Source organism: Saccopteryx leptura, chromosome 5, assembly GCF_036850995.1.
Source record: "Saccopteryx leptura isolate mSacLep1 chromosome 5, mSacLep1_pri_phased_curated, whole genome shotgun sequence".
In the NCBI taxonomy this organism is placed as follows: Eukaryota; Metazoa; Chordata; class Mammalia; order Chiroptera; family Emballonuridae; genus Saccopteryx; species Saccopteryx leptura.
In genome coordinates this window covers 97,003,367-97,016,128 of record NC_089507.1, presented here as the reverse complement: position 1 = coordinate 97,016,128, position 12,762 = coordinate 97,003,367, and the positions used below count along the sequence as shown (strand labels likewise).

The 12,762-nt window shown below is 43.3% G+C and overlaps 2 protein-coding genes across 5 annotated transcripts in view; one reads left to right on the top strand and one right to left on the bottom strand.

Moving 5' to 3' along the window:
- LARP4B (La ribonucleoprotein 4B) overlaps positions 1-12,762 on the top strand; it is a 400,705-nt gene that overhangs the window by 91,978 nt on the left and 295,965 nt on the right. The window lies entirely within an intron of this gene.
- The window catches only part of WDR37 (WD repeat domain 37), a 71,451-nt gene that overhangs the window by 19,322 nt on the left and 39,367 nt on the right, over positions 1-12,762 (bottom strand). For all 4 annotated transcript variants that reach the window (XM_066386755.1, XM_066386757.1, XM_066386754.1 and 1 more), the window contains exons 9-11: positions 11,599-11,675; positions 4,262-4,496; positions 2,846-2,987 (exon numbers count right to left, since the gene is read on the bottom strand). In XM_066386755.1, the coding sequence (XP_066242852.1) occupies positions 2,846-2,987; positions 4,262-4,496; positions 11,599-11,675 (454 nt within the window). The remainder of the gene's footprint in view (positions 1-2,845; positions 2,988-4,261; positions 4,497-11,598; positions 11,676-12,762) is intronic.

The window sequence follows — 12,762 nt, the reverse complement described above, 5'->3', positions numbered from 1 at the left end:
ATGGTTAAATAAAAACAACTGTGCTTCTACAAGGGTCAGTGGGTTTGCTGCATTCTTTATTTCAACTTTTACATAAGCCTGAAACTTTTCACAATAAAAACTTGGAAGGCCTGATCAGGCGGTGGTACAGTGGATAGAGCATCAGCCTGGGATGCAGAGGACCCAGGTTCGAAACCCTCAGGTTGCCAGTTTGTACATGGGCTCACCAGCTTGAGTGTGGAGTCACTGGCTTAAGCCAAAGATCGCTGGCTTGAGCAAGGGGTCACAGGCTTGGCTGGAACCCCCTGGTCAAGGCACATACGAGAAAGCAATCAATGAACAACTAAGGTGCCGCAAAAAAGAACTGATGCCTCCATCTCTCTTACCGTCTCTCTCAAGCTTTAAAAAAAAAAAAAAGCAAACTTGGAAAAAAAATGTGCAGATTACAGGATAAGGATGTATAGGGATCCTGTTCACCTTGCCTATAGGATGGGGCAAATGTAAGTTTGCGTATACAAACTAAGAGGTCATTCTTGTATTATTGTTTGTTAATTACTGTATTATTTTCCATATGAACAACAGTAAACCCACTTTTATCTCACCCTGTATGGCCCGTATGGTAGGCACAAATGGTTCCTTCTGCTCTAGGCCTTAGTGACTCTACCCTAAAAGCAAATGAAGAAGAGCTGTTGGCCCATCCATGGCCCCCTTCCCAGTGTGCTCATCTGGGCTGGCCCAGTTAGAAGCTGTCCCTTCCATGATCTCCAGAGTAACTACCATTACTAGACCAACAGGGACACAGGAGAACACATGGGCCCTGCTTAGTCCCCGGTACCATATGAACCCTAAGAATCGGGCATTTTCTGTTTCGGGACTATAGGTACCTAGATGGTGAAGAAATGCCTCCTTTGTCAGAACGAAGTAATTTCTCATGTGGATATTCTCAAGACAGAGCCAGCAGTATGCTAAGATCTCAATACATTCTGGCTGCTGCTTATTCCTAACCGTTCCGTGCGCCTCAAGTGCAAGATGCCAACTTGTTCTCCAATCTCAAGCTCCTTAAAAAAACTCAGTCCTAGTTCTTTTTTATATACTTTATGGATTTTGAACATTAAAGCTAAAACTTAGTATATAACATTAAACACATAAAACAAATCTGTTTGCTGTATCACATGATGGAATAAATGAAATCCTTATTTTGGAGCAGCCAAATAAGCAAAAACTCATTCATAAAAAAGTGTTTACTAGCCCTGGCCGGTTGGCTCAGTGGTAGAGCGTCGGCCTGGCGTGCAGAAGTCCCGGGTTCAATTCCCGGCCAGGGCACACAGGAGAGGCGCCCATCTGCTTCTCCACCCCTCCCCCTCTCCTTCCTCTCTGTCTCTCTCTTCCCCTTACGCAGCGAGGCTCCATTGGAGCAAAGATGGCCCCAGCACTGGGGATGGCTCCTTGGCCTCTGCCCCAGGCACTAGAGTGGCTCTGGTCGCGACAGAGCGACGCCCTGGAGGGGCAGAGCATCGCCCCCTGGTGGGCAGAGCGTCGCCCCCTGGTGGGCGTGCCGGGTGGATCCTGGTCGGGCGCATGCGGGAGTCTGTCTGACTGTCTCTCCCCGTTTCCAGCTTCAGAAAAATACAAAAAAAAAAAAAAAGTGTTTACTGAGCACTAATTATTGCCTGCAGGGATTTTTCTGGAATTGCAGAACACACATTGCCATCTAGGAGAGAGACGGGGGATGTTGCGAGCCTGAAGAGCAGGTGACAGGTACATTAGTAGGTATTACTAGACAGGAGACGCCTTCTCATGGTCTGAATGGGAGGTTTGTGGGACAAGTAACTGGAAAGATAGTCACATCACATATTGGGAAAGGTCAGACTGGGAGAACAATTTGGTGAAAAGAACCAAGTTCTATAAAGATAATATTACATGCCTGACCTGTGGTGGCACAGTGGATACAGCATCGACCTGGGACACTAAGGTTGCCGGTTCTAAACCCTGGGCCTGCCTGGTCAGGTCACATCCAACAATCAAAGCAATGAACAACTAAAGTGAAGCAACCATGAGTTGATACTTCTTGCTCACTATCACTCTCATTCCTCTCTCTGTAAAAACCAATAAATAAAATACTGGGGGGGAAAAGGAGGAAAACAAAACACGGATACAGTTACACCCGAGCTGCTCAACAGATGGCCAGACAGAGAAAGGTGAGAGAGTATGTCAGTGTGCAGAGTGCCTTCTCCCGGAACAGACCCTGCAAAATATATGTAGTATCAAAAGCAGATGGCCTCAGTGCAAGGACTTAGGAGTGGCTGTAAACAGATCCCTTCACACTAACAATGCTGGAGCCCTTCCTGTTTCCTCTAGAATCCTTTCTTCCACTGTTCCATTCTGTCCCCATCCAATTTCTTGAGAGAACTCAGTGACTTCTCTTAGTATCCAAAGTTCTTTGAACTCTCCAAAATGAAGTTAAATGTTTAGCAAAAGAGTAGCCATTTTGAAGGACAGTGGAGTTGAAAATTATGAATAAAATTTTCGGACCTGGCCAGTTGGCTCAGCACTAGAGCGTCCTCCCCCTTCTCTCTCTCTCTCTCTCTTTCTCTCCACCTCCCCTTTCCCGCATCCAAGGCTCAAATAGTTTGAGTAAGTTGGCCCCAGACCAGACACTGAGGATGGCTCTATGGCCTCGCCTCAGACGTTAAAATAGCTTAGTTGGGCTTGCCGGGTGTATCCTGGTCAGGGCGCATGCAGGAGTCTGTCTCTCTGCCTCCCGCCACTCACTGAATAAAAATTGAAAAAATAAAAATTTCATAACTACCCACAAAACCTTTTCCATTAACAGTTAAAAAAAGACATCTGAACAATTGCAACTCACTCCGTATGGCCCTGGAAAACATTCACAGAATGGATGGACGGGTCCCTGAAATCCCACAGACGGAAAGTCGTGTCACGGGAGGAAGTCACCACGAGCCGCTGGGTGGGGTGTGTGCAACAGTGTGTGAGCTCCTGGTCATGCCCTACAATACAATCAAAGACAACAAAAGCACAGGGTCACCCGCCTGCAGATACAGTTACAGTTACAGTGAAGCTTTCTTAAAAATACTAGAATCAAAAACGTTCTTTGTAGTTTCTGCTGCTAATAAAAGAAAACACAAGGAATCAATAATAGCACGTGTGGTCACAGTGAGACCAGGAACTGAAAGTCCTTTCACTTGTAAATTTAAAAGGAGCATGACAATGATTGTGAGTGTAACCTACTTCCTGACCCTAACAGTTAAAATGTCTAGCAAATTTCTTTAACAGGTATAGCATGTGAACAAATTCATTCTGAGTTCTTCACTTCCAGAATAACCTCTAACAATGTCATCATATGTGGAGCCTTCAGTAAAATAGTCTTTAACAATCAATCAGGAAATATACTTACAAATTTGCAAAAACACTTGTGGTGGACACAATTTTAAAATGGCCTGGAGACCCTCAATCTGGTATACACACCATGTCTGACACCTTCCCTTGAATTTGGGCAGAACATACAAATGTGATGAGCTACCACTCTGGTACTCTCAGTATGTTATAAGGCAAAACAAATTTTGCAGCTGTAAGGAAGGCCCCCAAATGAGCTGGCTTTGAGTTCATCAAAGGAAAGAATGTCCTGGGTGAGCCTGACCTAATCAGATGGGCCCTTGAAAAGGGCCCAGACAGAGTTGCTCTCTTGCTGGTACTGGTCTGGAAGAAATCCAACAGCCATGGGGAATATGCCTCTAGATGGAGCTACTAGGGACACAATGGCATGCTAGATGCTAAAAGCAGTCCCCCGATGACAGCTAGAAATAAAATGGGGACCACGGTCATTCACCACAAGGAAATCAATCCTTCCAACAGTAAAAAAGAGGACCTCAAGCCTCAGATGAACCCACACTCCAGGCAACACCTTGAGGCCCTGAGCAGAGGGCCAGTAAGCATGTGCCCAAAATTCCTGACCCAGAGAAGCCGTTAAGTTACAAACTCATGTTATTTTAAGACATCAAGTTTGTGAAAATTTGTTACAAAGCAATAGAAAACTAATAAACCAGCCTATTTCAAATATCTAGGTACTATATGCTATGATTAAATCCCCTAAAGATAAAATTAGCTACCAATTGTTCTAATTAGAAAGGACCTCTGAAAAATCACAACCTGAACACCCAGAGCGCACTAAAAATAATTCTGGACAGAAATGAATTTTCAAGGTGAGATATAAACACATGCACATAAGTCACAAGCACACACTGGGAGACCAGGGCTTAAGTACCTGTCAGAGAGTGAACGAGCTCCGCCGTCTCCACATCGTACAGGTTTGCTGTTCGGTCCCAGGAGGCCGTCACCGCCTGCTTCCCCCCAACCAGCCAGTCAGCAGCTATAACCACTCCCTGGTGACTCTTAAGAGAAGTTAACGGTACCCGGATGGTCGGACAGTCACTGGACATGTCCCCGTCCACATCAGGCTCATCCTTATCGGAGCACTCAACTTCGTCCTCACCACATATCTGTCAAAGGTGAGAGCAGAAAAGAACTCCTGAGAATCATGGGTCTTTTCTGACACAGTTACACAATCAGACTGTTGTCACTTGCCTTTCTAAACTCTGATCATTGTTATGACCAATACTGGTGCAGTACCTGGTACATAATTGGTGTGCAATATATGTATCACCTTTATAATTATATGCTTGGCTAAAACCAAGGGCCAAATATAGCCTGACCAGGAGGTGGCGCAGTGGACAGAGCGTCGGACTGGGATACAGAAGGGCCAAATATAAGTAGAAAATACAAATTAAGGCCACTAAACATCAAATAGGCTTACTCTCCATTTCCACTAACCAATAAAATGGAAAATAACATGATTTTCTATATTTTCAGTTTTTACCATGTATTAGAAATATAAAAGTTAAACAAATACAACTGAAAGTAAATATTTATAATTTATCTCAATATAAAAGAAACATTCCTATTCTCAAGAACCTGCTGAAGATACACTTAGAATTCTATTGCTGTAACAACTGACATGACTTTATTTTCCTACAAATCAACACACCTTTGTCAAAAGCTAAAGATAAAACAAAAAACATAACTAAGTCACCATAGGCTTCAGCTCTTTAAGAAAGTATGTATGCACCCTGGCCAGCTGACTCAGCAGTAGAGCATCGGCCCAGCGTATGGAAGTCCCAGGTTCGATCCCCGGTCAGGGAACACAGAAAAAGCACCCATTTGCTTCTCTGCCCTTCCCCTTCTCCTTCCTCTCTATCTCTCTCTTTCCCTCCCATAGCCAAGGCTCCATTTGAGCAAAGTTGGCCTGGGCACTGAGGACAACTCCATGGCCTCTTGCCTCAGGCACTAGAATGACTCCAGTTGCAGCAGAGCATCGCCCCCTGGTGGGCATGCCGGGTAGATCCCAGCAGGGTGCATGCAGAAGTCAGTCTGACTGCCTCACCAATTCTTACTTCGGAAAAATACCCCCCCAAAAAAAAGTGTGTGTGTGTGTGTGTGTGTGTGTGTGTGTACATGTGTATGTGCACGCGCGCGCAGGCATATATATTCATTCATCAGGTACTTACACAGTGCCAAACCAAAGGCTGGCTATGGCAAAGAAGGAGAGACAAACTCTGACATGTACACAAGGAACAATACACAGCAAGGTGAGGAGAGCAATGAAGCCAGAGACTGCCTAAGCCCCCACCTCGGGAAGCTTACATGCTAGTAAGGAGGGCAAACCAAATACACACAGTATGGGAATATGTCATAATGCAACACATTGGTATGGAAACATATGTTGTATAAATATACACACACAAGTGTACATACATTCATAAGTAATGGGATGTCACAGGTACACACTCATAGTACAGGAATATGTGTCACATGAACACACATAGTGTAGGGATATCTGTCACGTGCACATACTCATAGAATAGGGATATGTGTCGTATAAATACACAGATTCAGGCAGTAAATGCTAAAAAGAAAATCAAAGCAGGACAGTCGTGAGGACTACTCTTTCATACAGAATTATCAGGGAAAAATTCTCTGCTAATTCTATGCGAAGAAAACAAGGGGGGAAGGCACGCAAACATTTAGGGGACCAGTGTTCCCAGCCAAGAGAGCAGGATACAAGAAGGCCCGAGAAGGGAGAGGTGAGCTACAGGGGAGGAGGGTGCAGAGGTGGATTCAGAGGCGTCACACTGGTGTAACTCACGTAAAACCTGGAGAAATGGCAAGGACTCTGAATTTTATTATGTGTACTAGGAAATCACCAGAGGGTTTTGAGTAATGAAGAGATAGTCTGACTCATACTTTAAAGAACCACTGTTTTGTCTGAACATTTCAGATGTTTAAACTATGTCCCCCAAAATTTATGCTGAATCCTCAAACCCCCAGTACTTCAGAATGTGACTATACATGGAGATGAGGTGTCTAAAGAGGTAATTAAGATAAAATGGGGCCACTGAGATAGGCCTTAATCCAGTATGACTGGTATCCCTAAAAGAGGAGATAAGGACAGACACACAGAGGAACAACATGTGAGGACTTGGGAAGACAGCTGTTCACATGCCAAGGACCAGGCCGCAGGAGAAACCAGCCATTCTACCAAATGGACCTGGAACTTCCAGTCTCAAGGACCACGAAACAAGAAACATCTGATGTTTAAGCCACCCCCTCTGTGGTGCTTTGGTACAACAACCTAAGCACATTGAACACCAAGACCAACAGAGGCGATCATCGAGAACAGGTAGAAGGGAACCTGGACTCAGGTAGCAGGAAAGATGAGAAGAAAGGCTAAATTAAGACATCCTTTAAGACAGTTTAGGATCTGCCAATATCCAGATGGGTGCGAGAAAATCTTGAATGATTTAACAGGTATTTAGTCTAAACAAAAAGGAAAAGGGTAAAGGATAAAGGCTGAGACAAGGAACAAACCAGAGCTCAATTTCAGACACATTAGTTTTACAGTGTCTATAAGACATCCAAATAGAAACTGACTAGTTAGGCGTCTACAGAAGTCTGGAATTAAATTCGGGGACAGGATGCAAACTTGAGGTCAGCAGCAAGGGATGGTCCTTAAAACCGTGGGTCTGAGATCGCTAGGAAGTACTGTGGGAGGGGAACAGGTGAGAAGGTGGAGGTGACCCACACACGGGTGTGAGGGTAAAGTGTCAAGAGACTGAGGAGTCATTGGGAAGAGGAGGTGACCCACCCAGTGAAACTCAAGAAAAGAAAGAAAATAAGACAACACATAATATGTGAGAAGGAGAGAGGGCCACACTGTGATAGCAAGTTAGGAGGAGCCTAAGGAGCGACTTCAAGTGTCTGCTGGGTGGACAACGCAGATGGGATGCTGACGAGAGGCCTGGCAGGGACAGAGCTGCCTCTAAAGAGAAAAAGTGTGGGAGATAAATCTGAGGTCTACGTAGGAAAACCAATACTACGTGGCTCCAGGTGGGACAGAAGGCTCAGCTGGGTTAGGGGAACTACTACTGCACCATGTCTGCATACTGCTGAGAATGACACAAGAAAGGCGGCAGGTGGAAATCTGCAGAAGGGAGAGTGTGAGGACGTCACTCAGAAATGTGGCATAGTCACAGCCTGGGGAAGTGTGGGAGGGAGTATCACAGTCCAGAGTCACCTAATGGTGAGGCCAGTTCACAGGGCACTAACTGACTGGTAAGTGCAGAAGGGACAGAGGAAATGCCACGTGTAACCACAGGTGGATTTGTACAGATAGAAGACTCAAAGTCTAGTGGAAAAGTTAAACATAGATAATTACACAGAATTATTTCATATGATGCTAAATGCTGCAAAGCAAGTGCTAGATGCTCTGAGAGCAGGGCAGGCAGCTTCCAACACAGAGAGGCACCTGCAAGATGAGGAGTGGAGTGAGGGGCTACATCCCGGAGAAGACCAGCAGGGAGGGCAATAGTAGTGAGTCAGGGCAGCAAACTCATCCAGGGGCTGGAGCAGGGAGTGGACGCAAACCACGACTAAAAGTTTGCAAGGGCTCACTGAGGTGACTCACTGCCATATGATGCTACAAAGACCACTCCTGGTTTCATAGAGAGGTTAGACATGACCAGTCAGATCTGAGACAGGGAAACTAATCAGGAAACTAGTTAGTGATCTGGATTTGGGATGGTGACAGCGAACAGGACTGTTGTGTGTCCCATGGAATGCAACCTGCTCGAAGTAAATCATCCCACCTGGTAAAGAGCATCTAGACAGGAAAAACAACACGATCACTATACATTCCTGATGGAAATACTGCCGCCCAAGCTCTCCTTCAGGGCACAGGGATTCTCAGCACCTTTGCTCTGTACTGAGCCAGCAAATGGGGGGTCTGGAAGGCTCTGTGGAAGGTGCAGAACAGGGCACCAGTGGGGACACTAAGCAGAGACCTCAGGGTGGTTGTTATAAAAGGGGTGCCACACAGGGAGACAAAAGTGGATTCAAGAATTATTCAGGAACAGAATCAGGAAGATGTCATGTGTTAACTAGAAGTGGAGGAAGGGAGATGACAGGAGCAAAGAGTCAAAGATAAGTGACATTTCTGTTCACCATTACACCTAGACCTGCAACAGGGAGCCTAATGGGCTCTTCGCTAACTATTCTAATGGAAGAAGTGATAGGTGGGCAAAGAAAGCAGCAATTTCTACCAGGGAACTGGGGCAGTCTGGGTGAGGCCGTGTGCACAGGGGACCGTGCAGTGGAGACCCTTGCTGTGGGAAGAATGCAGGAGCACAGAAGAATGGCCTGCAGCTCCTTTGTAAAAAAGCCCCAGTTACCAGGAGCCACATTTGAAAGGTCAAATAGAGTCACACATTTACAGAAGTCATTTTAGAAAACTACACAAGAAGTTAAAAGATATTTAAAACACAAATGTAGTAAGTCACATTAAAGGATAATTGCAAAATCTTAACCCTAAGTTGGCAAACAGCAGGAAGTGGAAGGGTGAGAATTGTTTGTGGGTTTTGCCACTGTCTTCATTAACCTACTTAATTTGAGTTATTTTTACTGCCAACAATGTTTGAACAGAAACATCCAAGAAGTGCCGAATTTCTACCAAGTACCTACTGAACACCAGCTGTCCACAGAACCCCAAGTCCCAGATCACATTCTCATGTAGGAAGGACCACTGGAAGCATATACGTAATTCTTTTTGATTTTCACTTACAAATGAAGAAAATTCACCCCACTAAGTTAAAGGAATTACTCAACATCATACAACTAATATGGTACAATAATTGAACAGGCAATCTAAAACTGTTTACACAATATCCTCTAAATATTTCTTTATCAACATGGTGAATGCTAAATTAAAAGGAGAAAACATCTGTCCAAAAGCTGTACTGATTCAAAAAGAACAAGATCTTAACAGACTACAGTTTATTTCAGAATCCAGGAAAACTGCTAAGAAATTCAATAGACGCTTAAGAACACAAGTGGCCAGCGCCTGAAGAGCCTCCTGTGCACTGGGTGGACCTACAGAGGGGAACAACAAGGCCTCACGAGGAAGACCACAAAGAACCCTGTTTGGCAGAGCACTTGAAGCAGTTGTAGTCACAAACTGTGATGAAGGCTCCTCTCTAATTCAGCGTGGGCTTCCCTCAGGTGACCCAAACCTAAGGCAGCATCTTCCAAGTGTAAAAAGTCCCTGTGCCAAATGCAAGCAAAATCATAAAGAAGAAAAACTCAATTTAATATTTTAAGTAAACTATCAAGTTTTTTAAATGTCAGTACTATACATAATTTCCCTTCTAACAAGATAGGTGTTTCTTACTTATTTAAGGGGAAAAAAGCCCACAGTGTTACCTCACTTTCTGACCTTTCTGAGCATTAATCTCACCCTTGTCTCTGCCTTGTCCTCCATCAGAGCCCAGTGCTTGTCTCTTGAATGAATGAGCCTGTTAAGTATGGCACATAATACACAGTTTGGTAGCTTCACATGGGAACTGTTAAAGTACATAATACGCTCAATAAATATGAGCTGTTTAATAAGACCTCTTAACTAAAGAAAACTCACTCATCACTAGAATTTATTACTTAACCAATCTTCAAACAGAACAATATTATTAAAACAGAGAAAGTAAAGGAATATTCAGAAGCAGAAACATCAAAACCAGAGAGTTGCCATCATCCAACAATTATGGCCAAATTTAGACACTTCATGTTTATGGTGACTGCGTAACATCACTGAATTCTCTCTCCCTGGTACCACCTCCACCTGCTTCCACAGGCAGGGAATGGGCTTACCACATGTGAGGATAAGACAGCAAAAAACTAGATCATTTCACTCAAAAGGACAATTAAGATCTCTGTGTGATTATAAAAGTAGCCAATATTACAAGACAAACTAACTGAAGAATTTACATTTTAAATCTATGGATTCATTCCTCTTTTCAATATGCAAACTCTTTTGTTACTTAGAAGTTTACCCACATAAAAATGTTACACATGCCGATTTTAGAAAGCTGTCTAAAATAAAATATGCAAAACATTAAGAAATGCAACCTCATCATAAGTATTTTTTTTAAAAGGTAAGTATAAGGTCTACCGGAAAGTTCTGTCCATTTCTATCACAAGTTTCGACACGTAAGCACGTTTATTTGGCGCATGTGTGCCTCTCTATTTTTATCACTTAATGTATACATACTGACGTAGCAAATTAACTAAAACAAAGTTGATTCATGTTAGTCTTATGTGTGAAGCGATAGTGTACCCATGGCTACTAATAAAGTTCATTTACACCACTGTAATTTTTATGAATTTCAACAAGGAAGAAATGCTACAGAAGCATGTGTGTCGCATCCACCATATTCCCCGGACTTAGCAACCTCCAACTATCACTTGTTTTTGTCCTTCCAAAATTTTTTGAAGGGTAAAAAATTCAAAAATGAAGAAGATATCAAACAAGCACTGGTTCAATTTTTCGTATCAAAAGATAAAACATTTTTCAAAATGGGATATACAAATTGCCCTCACGCTGGCAAGAAATCATTAATAATAATGGCAATTATATTATTTAATAAAGTTTATTGACGGTAAGAAAAATTTGTATTTTGTTTTATTCCAAAAACGGACAGAACTTTCCAGAAGACCTTATATTTAATATCTGTGGAAAGGGAGGTTAAAGCAAGCACATGAATATATAAATAAAGGTAATTCTTCTTAGACACCACCTGGTCTACTTAGGTTGCCAAGATGAAGCACCAAGACTAGTGGCCAAAATCAAGGGGTGAAAGATACAATTTCTGGAGGGCTTTCCTCCTAGCATGCAGATGGCTGCCTTCTCATTACACTCTCGCATGGCCTCTCCCAGGCGCATTTGGGAAAAGAACTCTTTGGTTCTCATCTTGTAAGGGGACTAATCCTGTAGGACTGGGACCATGAGGTAGGCCCCCACTTAACCTTAATTTCTTCCTTAGAGGCCCTATCTCCAAATACAGCCACACCTGGGGTTACAGCTTCAATCCCTGAATGTTCAGGGGACACAAATATTCAGTCCATAAGATATTAAAAAGTTATTCTCAAATTTGCAGACATCTATAATCCCACCAACATAACCCAGGTCGCATTTTCAGGGTAAGTAAATGTGCTGCTTACACTAGTGTCAGCCACAGGCTGAGGTGCTGGCAGCTGAACCGCGTATCTCCAAATGTGAGCAGTCTGATCTCCAGAAGCTGAAGAGAAAAATTGGGGGAAAATTAACCAAAGTGCAAGCTATATGTAAAGAGTGCCTTTGACGAGGCTCTGAGCATCATCAGACGTTATAACTTAGTGATCTTTAATGAGATGAATGTACTTCACTCAAAGTAGCTATTTCTGAAACCACATAATGCTGTGAATAGGGTAAATGCAAAAATTTAAGGTAATTACTTATAACAGATTTTATTCTCCAACTACCTAATCTAAGTAAAGTGAAACCCAAATATACTCTAACTTGTGCCTATAATAGGTGTTAAGGTATTTCAGAAAAGTAAGTAATACAAAAATACATAGCTCCACCCACCCCACACTGATAGACCTCACAATCTGCCAGGTACCCATGAGTCCTAAGACCTCACTCTTACCAGCCATGTCTGCAAGCTGACAGAAAATGACTCTCAAAACGACCTTCCCACCGTATTCCACTCACATGTAAAAGCACCCGATTAGAAGAACTACTTTTGTTTTTAATCCCTGGGTCAGCAAAATTGTGCCCAGGGACCACATCCAGGCAGCTACCCATTTTGTAAATGTTTGCTGCACAGAGTCATGTCCACTCCTCTGTATACATACATCTCCGCCTCTTTCCCACTAGCACAGATAAGTAGTTATGACACAGACCCTATGGCCATCAAAGATGAACACATTTACCTCTGGTCCTTTACAGACAAAGCCTGCTGACCTCTGGTCCAGCCAAACACCCTTCAAGATTACTGTCAGTGCCCCCAAACACCACAGGGGTCTACAGCTGTTGGACATTTTATAGGAAAACTTCTCATTATAATAATGAAAGTGTTTTTAAAACTTCTATAAAGTATGACAAACCCAAGCCACCACAGCTTAGAAGAACTACCTACAAAAAAGAAGCACTCAGACTGTCATGATCTGGAACTAGTGTTTTTCTCATTTTGGTATTTGAGGTGCAGATAGAATTAGGAACTCAGCAGTAATGACAGGTCACAGTCTGCAGAGAATCACCATGCTGCAAGCAGGGGAAGTGAGCAACCATGAAGTTCTTCATAAAAGACTCCGAGAAGAACACAGATTGATGTTAATCTCATA